A 14,131-nucleotide genomic window follows, 5' to 3' on the forward strand; every position below is an offset into this window, starting at 1 on the left:
TAGTAATTTCTTAAAATCGGTGCAAATTTATTGGCTTATTAAATTGACATAGGATGTAAATAAAATACATATGTGTTATGCACACAATCTTGGTGTACCATCAGCAGAGCAATACTGTGTATTGGAGACAATGTTCTATACTTTGTAGGCATAGAAATTACAATTTAAATAGTACTTAAAATATTCATACTTACGTAGAATGAAGGTAGGAACTGACAGTCCATTAGTAATACCAGCTGTACACAGCGTAAATAAATGTTGTATAGTAGTTCTGATGTTCTCTCAGTATTATAGAAAACACGAACTCAGCTGCTGTGTGAAAACACTGTTAGGATTACTATTGTAGAATCCATATATGCTATTTATAAATTTATCTAATCCAACTGTGCAATTACCTTTAAGTTTAGTCGCTTTCTTTCTTAATTAAAATTGAAGATTTATTCTTTTGATTCCTATCATATTTTACTAATTTAGAAGGCAGGTTTAAACTAGTGTACAAATCCGCCGTAGTTATTGCGAGTGTTTTCGTAATTTCGGCGCCAACTGGAGTGATGGGAAGGCTTGGCTATGGTGGGGATTTCACAGCAGGCTTTACCAAATTGCTGCTAGGCCGCGCCACTTGGCAATGTCATAATAAAAGTTCGAAGGCACTAGGCACGGGGATGAGTAATTTTATTCTTTCGGTGAATCTTCTTAAAAATAAAAATGAATCACTAAATGTGCTGCTAAGCGCTAATCTTGAGAACAGCTGGACCAATTCGGCTAATTCATTTTGTAAATTATTCATTGAAATCCAAATATTATATAATTTGGAATTCCTAAAAATTGTAGTATCTACGTTTCCTAATTCAAGTTTAACTGACACTAAACAGCTTGTGACACTTTCAGTTAATGTTCGATAATTGGTTGAAACTTTTGTCTAGTGCGCTCTGATGACGGCTTTATTGATCAGTCATTAGTAAGCTCCATATATCCATTTACGACCACAATAACAAACACAAATCTTGCTCATGCAACTTCTTGAACCGTTTTGCATAACACAGTAAGGATTCTTATAGTTACAATATCAGGAGTTACAAACATTATTACTCCAATGAGCAAAAAGTGTCTTTATAATAAAAAGGTCATTACCACACGGTTTACTATCCTTGGCGATTGGGGACCCGAGCAATGGGCTTTACTGAACGATGATTATCGTGATTATCGATAAAAGCTGTCGTTGCGGCCGTAGATTATACTGTACCAGTTTCTCGCGACTTGACTGGTGTCATATGTATAAACAGGTTTTTCACTTATTAACCGTAATCATTGTTTTATAATAAGCTGATCCGTGTTTAGCCCTGGAGTTATAATCATTAAGGTTATAACTATTTTTTAATGACTTCGAATTAAATTTGGATTGCACAATATAAAACATACAAAGAGTCAGATATTATAACCTTTTCGTAATGAAATATTTAAAAATCTATCTCACTTGACCTGGAATAGTTATTTACGTTTTGGTATTTTGGATTTCAAGAAGTTTTTTAGTCGGTTTCTCCATCTCTTTTGATTTTTCCAATTACTCTCTTGGTATATCTTGACTAAACTTTGTAAGGATCGCTATGGAGCTGTACAAAGGTAACCTTATGGGATGCGTCTTAACTAACCTTTATAAAGACCTCAAAAAGCTTTATAAAGCTTACAGACCCTCGTGGATACTTCTTGACTATCCATTACAAGGACCCCCAAGAAGTTGTATAAAGGTGACAGGCTTTCTAAGACACTTCTTGACTACCCAAGTTAAGGACTCCTAATGAGCTTTATAAGGATGACTGACTCACTGGTTACTTTTTGACTAACCTTTCTATATTCAAGAAGTTTTGTAAAAGTGACCGAATTTTATGGATTATCCTTGATTTACTTTTATAAGGAACCCAAGGAAACTTTATAAAGGTGACAGACCCACTTGGATACTTCTTAACTAACATTTTTAAGGTCGCTCTAGAGCCTTATAAAAGTGTCAGTCTTGATTATGAGTGGTATAAAATTGGAATTTGGCATTTTACACATGAGGTCAACAAACTATTTATACACCAATCCAAAACTCCGTACAATACTCTGTTTGTACGGTTAAATTCATTTTTCCATCGTTTGTCAGCAATTCCATCGGATAAATATCACTTATGTAACTTCTAGGCCGAAGTGAACTGCACAAAAGATTATGCTTGGTAAAACCTCATAAAGGGATATTTACGTAATTTTGTTATTAACGTTGCAGTGAGTTTGTACAATAGCCTTGCACCTTTCACCCGCGCACGATCCAAAGTGTGTTTATTGAGAGAAAGGTTTGTATTTATGGCTCGTTTAAACCATTATCTGCAGCATCGTTTTATCTTCCAATATGATTCATGTCCTTGTCCGAATTTTACAGCGATTAAAAGAATGCGGTCGTTTAATCTATCATGCCATTTTAAAACGTGACGTACATCAAGTGATCAAACAATTTGGGGTTTGGGTAAACTTAAAAATAGTGTTTTCGCTTTAAATCGGTATTTGTAATTGTTATTATTCAATTTTAAAATATAACATTCACGGATGTATTGTTTTGATAATAACGCATAACTAAATTATTTGAAAAACATGTTATGCAAATAGATCTCTAGAGCCAGAGCATTCTTAGTTGCAAAAATGTATTTCATCACATCTACCAGGTTTTTGAAGATGATTTTTGTTTTCGTTGTTACATACTTATCTCCTCAGTGCATTTTAAGGTTGAACATCATAACTTTTAAGAAGCACAAGATTTGGGTTCTTTAATATTGCTCTGCATTAAAATACTCAAATTTAAATCACTTGGAAATTTTAATTTTCGTCTGCACAACTCTTACTGCAGCAATTGACTTTAACTTTAGAAATGTAAACTGAATCATACAATTTGACTTGAACGTAATTCTAAAATTGAAATTGAAATTTTGCGGATTTAATCTTAGTTAATGTTATTCCTAACCATGATACAGGAAATAATCGGGCAGTCGCAATACTTAAAAGTGAAATAGAAAATTAGATCATGCCGGTCTTTCTTTCAAATTTGACTTTTCAATGAAAATTTATGCTCAGCCTGTCGAACAAGCTCCAATCGCTATCGTGTTCAGTTCAATGCCGATATCGTGTTTTCGGCCAGCTATAGTGAATGTAGCAGCCGATTCTCGAGGTTATTACCATAAACAAATCACTTCACCGACGGCGTTGGGTCACTGCCGCCGATTATTTAACCGGTACCCAGCGCGGCGCGGCTGGACCGAGTAGCGGTCGCAACTGACCCGAGGCGGGGATTCAATGTCTCAGTGTTTCTGCGTAGAATTGTGCTGATCTCGCACTTTCTGCCTGTACTGTTCTTGTAAACAAAGGGTGCACTACTTCTGGGAATAAATCGCATTCATATTTTACAAGACACTATCTTAGATTTTAAACTTAAAATATTTAAAGTGACAGACATTCTCATACATTTGTTTATGTTGATCAATACCGTAAATATTGCTTGTAAATATGCAATTATTTTAGGGGTTTGCAATTTGTAAGTTTTTGTTAACATTTCCAGTGCCGTAACAGGAGACGAGCTAGAGTAAGGATATAAATAAGAGATGAAAATGATGATAAGGATCACTGGTACCCCTAATAAAGATGTCTTTGGTTGCCAAAAGCCGACATAAGGGTGCGTACAAATCAGCTGACCAATGTCTCAATGATCTGGAACTAATACTGTTTACATTTAAACATAAAGTAAACGAAGAGGTGGTAGTAAGGGTGGTATAGATGCTGATTCCTACTTACCTCATTGTCTCGTGGAGGTATGGACGGATTCTGCCCTGGTGGGTGATTCATATGACTGTCTCGGACAAGCATTGGAGAAATTAGGCTCCTATTCACCAAGACCTCCCAGTGACCAGTGACCGTGCACCACGCTGAGATTATATTACTGGGTCGACTCTGCACTTTTGACATAGGACCAGGCTTAATGATTGATTATCTCGATACTGTCCACATCGATGACTCAACACAGACACATCAAAGTACCACCTGAGAAGCAAGTCGTAGCCTCTCTCAATACTGAGTTTTAGTACTGTTATTTATTCACTAAATCAAGCGTGGTCCCTAGAGCATAAATAAAGCGTTAAGATAAACAACACGTGATAAACCAAACCGTAAACAGTACATCTTCAATTGAGGTATAGAAATATTAAGCTAAAACACATAAAATATCAAATACAAACAGAAACATTCTACTCCAGGAGTCGAGGGCCAACTTGCATTGTACAAGCACACAAACTGGTAGAAATAGATGGAACATTTTCCCCAAGACAAAAATTGATCATCAGCCGCGTTATTTTTTGTAAAGGTTACAATGGTAGGATATCAAAAGATTAAATTTATGAAATGATCATGTTTTTTCTCAGATCATATTTCTTTAGCTTGACTCACTTAAAACTAACCGTCTCTAGACCGATAGTAGCAACTATCAGTATCTTTGTCTAGGTATATGACAATGACACAACTATTGTTTATGGGTTAGACGGTCGGTTTTAAGTATCTTAAAGTAGGAAAAATATAATCTGACAAAAAACAACGTTTAATATGTTTTTACCCTTTCAACTCATTTCTATTTAACCCTCCACAAAAACTAGCGTGGGTGACAATCTATTTATTATACAAATTTGCCCTATCGATTTAAATAAACATTCAAATGGTTGTGTGCTTATAAAGTGCAGAGTAGCTACCGGCTCTTAGACTATTCAACATCACACACATCATGTATTAATATAAACAAAACACGTAGAGAAAAAACACTAAAAATCATTAATTACAAAACACATACCTTAAACTTTCATCATACATTAACATAAATAAGCATATGGAATAATACAAATAATATCCAAATACAAAATATGATCCTTTAATATTACATCATACATTAAGAAAAACAATTACATGGTAGAATAAAACACTAAAAATGGTTAAATACAAAAAAGCCGACATCACATCATGTATTAAGATAAACACACATGGCAAAACAAACCACTAAAAATAATCAAATAAAAAACACAAATCTTCAACATCACGCCAGACAACTATGAACACACACAGGTAAATATCACGATTTACTGAAAAGTCGACACAAATCAAAAATGCGAAATGTGATGAAAGACGTTTGTGGCTTTTACTAATGCTTTCTCATTTTCACCTGTTGTTGACCTGAAGTTTATTCCATATCTCTAAAGCTTATTTGAAGAGGGTCTGTTCTACATTTAGCTTGATTGGATTTTCTGTTTAGTTCCTTTTTGAATACTGTTATGGTATGTCAACTACTAAGCTATGAATTTAAATGTTAGTTGTACCTATAAAGACACATAGTTTGCGTTTGAAAATATATTCTTGAGATCTGTTCTGTTAGTTTAATCTCACTTGATGAATTTAATTATGTCCAGTAGCGTTAAGCTATGTTAGAATATTCTGTTCCTGTTGTCCTCGTGCTAGTCGTCTATGGGAGTAAACAATAAAGACTAACAGTTTCCGTCCTCTCTTTTCCTTCACATGTATTCGGATAGTTTAACTGGCATGTTCCTATTGTACTATGATATGCTGTGCAATAGGTCCGCGTTTTGTATTTAATATTTTTTGCTGAGGTGACTTGGTCTTCTGTTGTTACGCTCGATTTCGGAGAACTTTGGTATTGACTGGTTTATTTTCACATTATAAATGTTATGGAATGCTGTCACCTTTGTTTTAAGGCTGTACGCCTGAAGACTAAATCAAACACAAGATTGTGAAACAACATGTTTCAGTTTTTGTGTAAACAATAACAACATTTTGTAATCGTTTTAAAGTATATGTAATGTATGTTAGAATATATCATTTACTTAATGGCCATCTCTTACTAGTAGATTACTGCAGACTTTACTTTAAAATGGTCACGTTATGGTCACGTTACTCTTAAACAAAAAGAGCTATTGCATTTATTGTGAAATTTGTTCCACATTGTCATAGGATTACTTGTGAAATCCTGTAGTTATTATGTAATTTTCTCCAGTAGGGCTTACTTGTCACTGGCTTGTACCGACAGTAGAACCTACACTGAATTGAGCCAAATCCAATGTCACTTACATCTGAGCAATACAATGGATCTCTAGAAATAGAAAATTACCAACCGCATATGTCGAAATAAAGGAATGCCTTATACAAAAGGTCTGTTTAACAGAAGAGGAATAACTGGGCGTCTAACGTTTAGACAAGCCTAAACGCAGTGGAGGATCTTCGCCTGCTTGCTTCGACTAGTATAAGCTGAAACAGAGAAACCTCCCCTTCTTCCCAAGGGGCATTACTGGGCTAGTTCCTCAACAGGATACGGCCAATCCCTCACCCTTACCCATCCTGAATAACATTTATTCCAGAAGTCTCGCCTGAATCCTTATAGGTTTAGATGCAGCGAGAGATTCTTCAGTATGTTGTGCTAAGTGAACGAGAATGTATAAACATTATTAATGGACAAACGCATTAGCAGCTTGCGTTATATATTTACTGGTCATGTTTGTTTCTAATCTTTCACTACAGGATAGAGAATATGTTTGTTAATGGGGTATTTTTATTGCACTTTTGAACATTGTTTTCGAAATGTTGAGTGTTCAATCATGCACTTTTACTACACACTCGAACTTATTTGTTTTAAAATCCTAAATTAGGTTTGTGACAGTAGATTTTAGCGTCTACGCTTAGTAATTTGCACGCTACTTATGTTGAAATCGATCATTTTCCTTAGTTCTTAATTGGTGGTTCCTTATTCGATTCTGAGTCAGGGATGATCCTAATCAAATTTTCTCAAACCTATTTTTATTAAACTCACACGTTCGTAACATATTCCTTCTTTTCCTCTTTTTGCCAAACTAAACGCTAAAGTTCTCTCCTCTCAGTGTCCTCTCAATTGCAAAGATACCTTTAGATACGAAACCTCGTTTGCCAAAGATTCTTTAGTGTCCAACCTTGCTTGTTAGCTTTTCACAACACTGTTCATGTTACTCCGGATTCCTTTCGAGTTCCATTCCTAGTTCGATAGTTTTATGAACCCAGTTCTCACTTTTGTGACCACGTTGGTATGTGGTTTGCAGGTTTTTCGAGAGAGCGAGAGACTACTGTGCCAAACACAGCGACACGATCCCCATGTCGTTCGTGCTAGGTTTCTACGTCACCCTGGTAGTCCGGAGGTGGTGGGAGCAATACAGACTCCTACCCTGGCCGGACACCCTCGCCCTGTTCGTCAGCGCCGCCATCCCCGGTGTGGTAAGTCCACAGGCCTTCTTTTAGTTGCGCGACGATTCGATAAGTTCTTCCGCGACTTGTCGGTATTTTTGTTAAGATATTCCAAGACAACCTTTCAGTATAACATCACATTTTACATAAATTTACTATAGAAATAAAACACGTGTATCAAGCAGAGATAATATAAAATCGTTCGAATGTTTGATCGTGATGAATCGTACAAATGAATATCTGTTCTCATATTTTTATCCCTGACGGATACCTAGCCTAAAATTCCTCGTTTTAACCTCGTTTGGTGGGAACTTTTCAAATTCAAATCTTACAACTCAAGGTTATATTCATCTACTTTTACTAATTGCCTTACTAAACTCGTTTACGCTTAATTCCGCCTTTCTAATCTTTTTTAGTAATTTATTAGTACTCTTCTTTAACTTCCAGTACTGTATCTTTCTTTGAAAATAAATGTCTGCATTTTGATGTTTTAGAAGTATCTGTGTTGCTCTACCTATCTTCGTACATTACATATGTTTAACTTTGTTTCCATTGTAACCAATATTTCCTTTCTTTCACATTATCTATGAGAACTTTGCATTCTCAGAGATTTTAATCCTATTTTCTCTTGCTCTATCTTATTTTCTCACCAAAACGTGTTCCCTCCTAACCCTTTCCTCTTTTCCAATATTTTTCTTGTTGAAAAACTGCATCTAATGATTTTTATCTTTTCATTTTCCGTTCCTAACTAGAACGTTTATATAAGGCTCATAAGTTAACAATAATTAATTAAAATATTGCGTTTACATGTAGCCTACAGTAGCTATTTTAGTGCTCCTCCTGAGCTTCGGATAAAACTATTACCATACACAATCTAAGAACACTTTTCGACGTGATGTTAACCGCAGTGTCAATATTGTATAAAACGACCCCCTGTATGACAACCCCACCCTGTATATAGTATCTATAATCGGCAGGAACCTAGCACGAAGGGGATCGAACGCTGTCCGCACTCTGTAAGTATCGAGGCTGCCTGGTGACATCATAATTGCCCTGTGTGTATTTTCATTCCTCTGCATTTACCTAATGCTTTTAGTAACTTTTTGCCTTCTTATTTATTGGGCTTTCCTGGTGGAACATTCTAAAGGCAGGCTACAACCTCAAGGTTAAAGTGGACAGAGTTTACTATATTTTATAATGTGACGATTGCTTGTCGAAGAGCCACATTCAACGTCAGCCCACTTCAATCATTCAAACTTTGTACCTTACCACAGCAGAATTTCCTTAACTCTTGTTTTTGGAATTTTCAAAAACAAGATTTAGGCTTTTTCTTTACATGACTGTTAGTCATAGCAAAGAAATTTTTCAAGAAAGCTTTGCATTTTCTTGGGTACTATTCTAAAATTCATAGAAGCGTAAATTATTGTCGGCATTCTAAAGTGCCGTGTGGCATATCGTGCTTCAATGAGTTTCACTTGAACCATGATGGGATTATGGAATGTTGGAATTTGCACGGCTTGGAATATGTCCCCGCACGCCTAGCATGCTCCGCACACCGCACACAGGAGATGTGTACACCGGGCAGCCAGACTTACAGAGCGTGGTGTTGCAGGCTGTTCGAGAGAGCGCGCGACTACGCGGGCAGCGGCGGCTCCGTCATCACCACTCTGATGACCTTCGTCATGGGGTTCTATGTGAGCCTTATAGTGACTCGGTGGTGGGAGCAGTACCGCTTGCTGCCTTGGCCCGACACCCTGGCACTCTTCGTCAGCGCCGCCATCGTGGGCCAAGTAAGTCGTCGCCCACGTGCTCAGGGTCCTTGATTTTCAAGATTTTGGCCTTTGAAGATTATTGTCAGAGTAAAATCTTTAGATTTTTTTCTGTACTTAGTGACGACTGAAAACAACAGAAACGCGCTCCAAAGATGAATATTTCTACTTTTAATGAACACACTGTGGCTTCGACATATTTCATCTGTATGGAAAAGACGAGTTGCACAATATCGACGACTCTGATGAGGTTCTGTTCCAAGAAGAATATATTGTAATATTCTTATCGTAGTAGAATATTTAAATAGTAGAAAAATCATGGATATTTTTTTCAAACTGTTTGGTTTTGAATGTAGGAATAAAAACAACTGCAGAAATTATAAATTCACGAGTCCATCTTTGTTATTCATCTAGACTCAGTTATAGGAGATTCAATTTTTTCTATTTCACATATCAGGTCTACAAAATCTGTCTTAAGATGGAATGAGAACGAGAGAATTTCACCAAATTGTTCATGATGCCGTACTGTACATTAGTACCCGTAATACACACTAGGCTGGTGAATTTGTTACGGGTAAAGCATCGTTTCGATTTATAATTAATCTTCCCATCCTGTGAGAAAGTTTCCAGCGGAGGTTGGACAAAAGGGATCAGACGAAGAGATTGCATCGGATCGTATACAGTAGACGTTTTTGTCAGTTAATAATTGTCATTATTGTGCAGACATATAGATAGCTAATTAGACGAAGTTTTTTCAGTTTTGAACTAAAGTATTCTCTACTGCAGTTATTAATTTCACTACTAAGTCATCCTATAGGCGTACAAAAAAGTACACACAACTCTTATTTTACTAGGCTACTTAAATTAGTTGTGACTGTTAATTTTTCGTATGTGGAAAAACATTGATAGGTTCCCAAATATCAAAGTATGTATTCCTATTTTAATTCACTTTTTCTAATCTTAAGCCTTTCTATTTTTTTATTGTAAAATGTATCAAAGTATACACTGCGTTAAAACCTTCTTAAATTTCTTGGGTTGTAGTCGATTTTTTATAACTGCTCTCTTCATTCCTTCCTTTTGTAATTTTAAGGGTGTTATGTGTGACTTTCAACTAAATAATCTTTCTTGAAATCGGTAAACATCGTCAATGTAATGAACACCGCTAATATAATCAAAACTAAAGCTTTTGTGAAGGGTATTTTGTTTTTTGTAAAACTGCTCTCTCATACTTTTTAATACTTTTTAAGGGTGTCATGTGACCTTCAAAAGAGATAACCTTACGAAGTAAACATTTCAATATAATGATAATCGTTAATATTATAATTATAAGTATCCAAAATGAACCATTGAATTGGATTCATTTTGAAGCTACACAAAGTATGAAACAATTACGGTGCATTTAGTGTGTTGAAACAAACTGTCACAAATCGCATTAAAACAAAATCTGTCAGATTAAAACGTGTAACAGGTTACTCTAGAGAAACTTGTAAATCTGAATATGAGAGTATAATCTATAGAGAAACGCCAATAAATCTATCTACAAGTTATCTCGTGAAAGCCGGTTAAGTGTTTATACAAAGAAAGGAAGATATTTTTCTACTGGATCTCTCCCTGTCCATTTTTGTTGCAGAAAAACAATACAATAATACAATAATGCATCGAGATTAAATGCCATATTTCCATGTAAACTTACACGTAATATCAGATACTTAGTAATAGTTGATGACTATTGATGTAAAGAACGAATCAGTATAAATGTCCTATGTAGTTTTCGTATACTATATCAACTGAAGTGTGTATTAATCGATTCTAATGTAATAACAACAATATAGTCATAATGTAAGTACATCGCGGACGGGTGGTCCGTCTAACCCTGTCGAAAACTCTTATTTAATTCTTTAATGGTGACATGCATTATATATGCCGAGTATAACGTGATAATCCATGTATGTTCCTCACTTAAATGTCAGTAAGAACAATATATTTAAATGATATATGCATCAATTAATATGTAGAGCGAATGCTATAGTTGTGTTGTACAGATCTGACTAGTGTTTAGGTAATTAATTAATTCACCTTCACCTTGACATCTATTATTAGGTGATTAGCTCAGTGGCCCGCAGTTTTTCTGTAATACTTACATTTACATTCGGAATAAGCTGTTGTGGTTATAAAATACTATAAAGAGGGTTAAATATGTAAATTAGTAAATATTTTGTTTTTTATATGGTTATTATAAAAGGTCAATCGATGTAGAATGAATACATAATAGTTTTGAGGGAGAAGGGTGGCGTGTCCAGTGATATAATTCCCTCTATACTGATGGCCTACAACTTTTTATATGCAGGATTACGATTTCTCGTTTTCCAAATTGTTTGTCAAACAACATTTGAGACCAAAAGTATAATCGCCAAGCCACACATTGGTCATTGATGTCTTTCAGAAGTGTAAAATTTATAAATATCAGTGGATTAAGAAATATTGTTATGTTGAGGGTTGTAATAAGCAATTACAACACACCGACGCGAGATACGACCATATTAGATATAAAAGGCCTGCCTTTCTCACTATCACAATTACCCAAAGTCTGTCCGCCATGCTGGATAGCTGGATAACAGCACATCGCCAGGAGAGACGGGCAGGTTGGATGTACAAGGTTGCCTCCTTCACCATCACAATTTCCCAAAGTCTGGCCGCCGTGCCACGCTGGGTAGCCGGGTTACAGCACATCGCCAGGAGAGACGGGCAGGTTGGATGTACAAAGCTGCCTCCTTCACCGTCACAATTTCCCAAAGTCAGGCCCCGTGCCACGCTGGGTAGCCGGATTACAGCACATCGCCAGGAGAGACGGGCAGGTTGGATTTACAAGGCTGCCTCCTTTACCGTCACAATTTCCCAAAGTCTGGCCGCCGTACCACGCTGGGTTACAGCACATCGCCAGAAGAGACGGGCAGGTTGGATTTACAAGGCTGCCTCCTTTACCGTCACAATTTCCCAAAGTCTGGCCGCCGTACCACGCTGGGTTACAGCACATCGCCAGAAGAGACGGGCAGGTTGGATTTACAAGGCTGCCTCCTTCACCGTCACAATTTCCCAAAGTCTGGCCGCCGTGCCACGCTGGGTTACAGCACATCGCCAGGAGAGACGGGCAGGTTGGATGTGCGAGGTCGTCGCCACTCCTCAGTTGCATCACTGGATTCGACATGCAACGAATGTACATATCAGGAACTGAGAGCCAAGTGAAATGAACTTTCTATCCTCGCTTCGATTCCACCTACAGTCCGTGGGCGAATTGGTGATGCATAGCTGAAATTTAACGGAAAACTCACCTTATACTTTATATATAGACTTAGGCACTTCAAGGACTAGTAACATACAGATAAAGCCTACTCCTCAAAATCTTGTCAGTATTGAAGAATACGCTTGTGTTGCGTTAGAAACTGTCTCTGAACTAGTTATCTAAAAGTTTACACAGTCAAGTCGTTAGGTAAGTTTAAAATGTTTCATTCCATTTTTAAAATCTATTTTCAGTACCAAAAATGCATGAAGAACATTTTACAAGAAAAAGATTTATTCGTCTAGACCGTGCCGTGTACAAAACACCGGCTTATTATTTTATAGTATAATTAGATACTATTATATTTCTAACTGAATGGAGGCAAACAGAAAATGCCTGAACTAATATAATATGTGTGGAAATATCCTATGAGTTTAAGATGCATGGACTACATGACAACAGAATGTATCTTAAACTGCATCAACTAGAGTCACGAGACTCCAAGACACGTGAGTTGGAGACACGTTTGGAATCCGGTCTGTAATCGGATGCGGACCACTGAATGACCGGAGTCATCCGTCATCCGGTTCGGTCTACGTCCAGTCACATGACCAACTCTCGTGACAAACAATAGCCTACCTTGAGATTCCCCAGACGATTGTTGATACAGTTCACTCTTGCTCGGAGACATGCTGCAGCCGATTAGTCGAGTCGTCTACAATCTTACGTGTCCATTTGTAAACAATCGCAGGCGATTCGCAACACCAGTGACTCACCCACTGTTGAGGCGGAGACAAGGTTTCCCGTATCTTCAGTAGCATTGTTCTTTCCTGCGCCGCGCCGTAACCATAGCAAACAGGTATAAGATAACTGAAGAAAGGAAAACTTTGATTAGAAAAAGTTTAAATTATCTATGTGAAAAAACGATTGCAATATTTCCTTGCCAATGTAGTTGTAAAGTACAAATGTAAACAATAACAATTAACAAAAGGCAAATTGTTATATTATATTATTACAACAAACACTACCGAGCAGATAATCACTCTGGGTATATCTATTATAATGAATAATGTACACATACCCACTATAAATAATGGTGCAAACGTAGAGTCGCTAGTCCACATTCCAAGTGACATCGCAACACTATTGGCAAGGACATAGGTCTACCTTCAGTTGTGTAGACGACGATGTGAATGTATAAAGGAGACGTAATTTAGTCTCTAAAATTATTCAATTAACTAACTATTTCTTTAAATTTCCAAACAATGCTCCTTTAATATATAATATTGATAAATTATTGTGACAATACTTTACCATGACAATACTTGAGCTAGTGGATTACGTCCCCCTTTCTACTCCTGGATACGACACTGTTCTATCGGTATCTGACACTTGTTTGTGACTGAAACATTACTGTATGATTATGACTTTGTTATCTGGGTTTTCTTATATAGATGAGAAGGTACTTTCAGAAAGCTTCCAAGATGTAGTAAATTTCACGATTATTGTACATACTGTCCGAAGAATCGTGGGCTTCAGAAGAATTGTATACTTTGATAACTTACATTACACGCGCTCTCTGCTAGTATTATAACGTATAAGCTAGTTTTTAAAACATTTTTGACATTTATTAAATAAGTCCTGTGTAAAGAAAAAAATTAATATAAACACAATATACTTAATGTCATATGTGTATGTTAATGTGTAATTAGATTTCACGATAGGGGGGAGGGAAGAGAGAGAGAGAGAGAGAGAGAAAGAGAGAGTGAGAGGAGGGGAGGGGGAGGGGTGGGTGGTAGTGGGA

General features: G+C 36.6%; 1 protein-coding gene across 5 annotated transcripts in view; it reads left to right on the forward strand.

Moving 5' to 3' along the window:
* The window catches only part of LOC124364050 (bestrophin-2), a 147,950-nt gene that overhangs the window by 80,467 nt on the left and 53,352 nt on the right, over positions 1-14,131 (forward strand). For 2 of the 5 annotated variants that reach the window (XM_046819260.1, XM_046819263.1), the window contains exon 3: positions 7,140-7,311. The exons of 1 other annotated variant lie outside the window; for it this stretch is intronic. In XM_046819260.1, the coding sequence (XP_046675216.1) occupies positions 7,140-7,311 (172 nt within the window). Of the gene's footprint in view, positions 1-7,139; positions 7,312-8,893; positions 9,072-14,131 lie in introns of all 5 variants that reach the window. 2 more of the 5 variants (XM_046819258.1, XM_046819259.1) reach the window with 1 other exon arrangement.

This window comes from Homalodisca vitripennis, chromosome 1 (genome assembly GCF_021130785.1).
Source record: "Homalodisca vitripennis isolate AUS2020 chromosome 1, UT_GWSS_2.1, whole genome shotgun sequence".
In the NCBI taxonomy this organism is placed as follows: Eukaryota; Metazoa; Arthropoda; class Insecta; order Hemiptera; family Cicadellidae; genus Homalodisca; species Homalodisca vitripennis.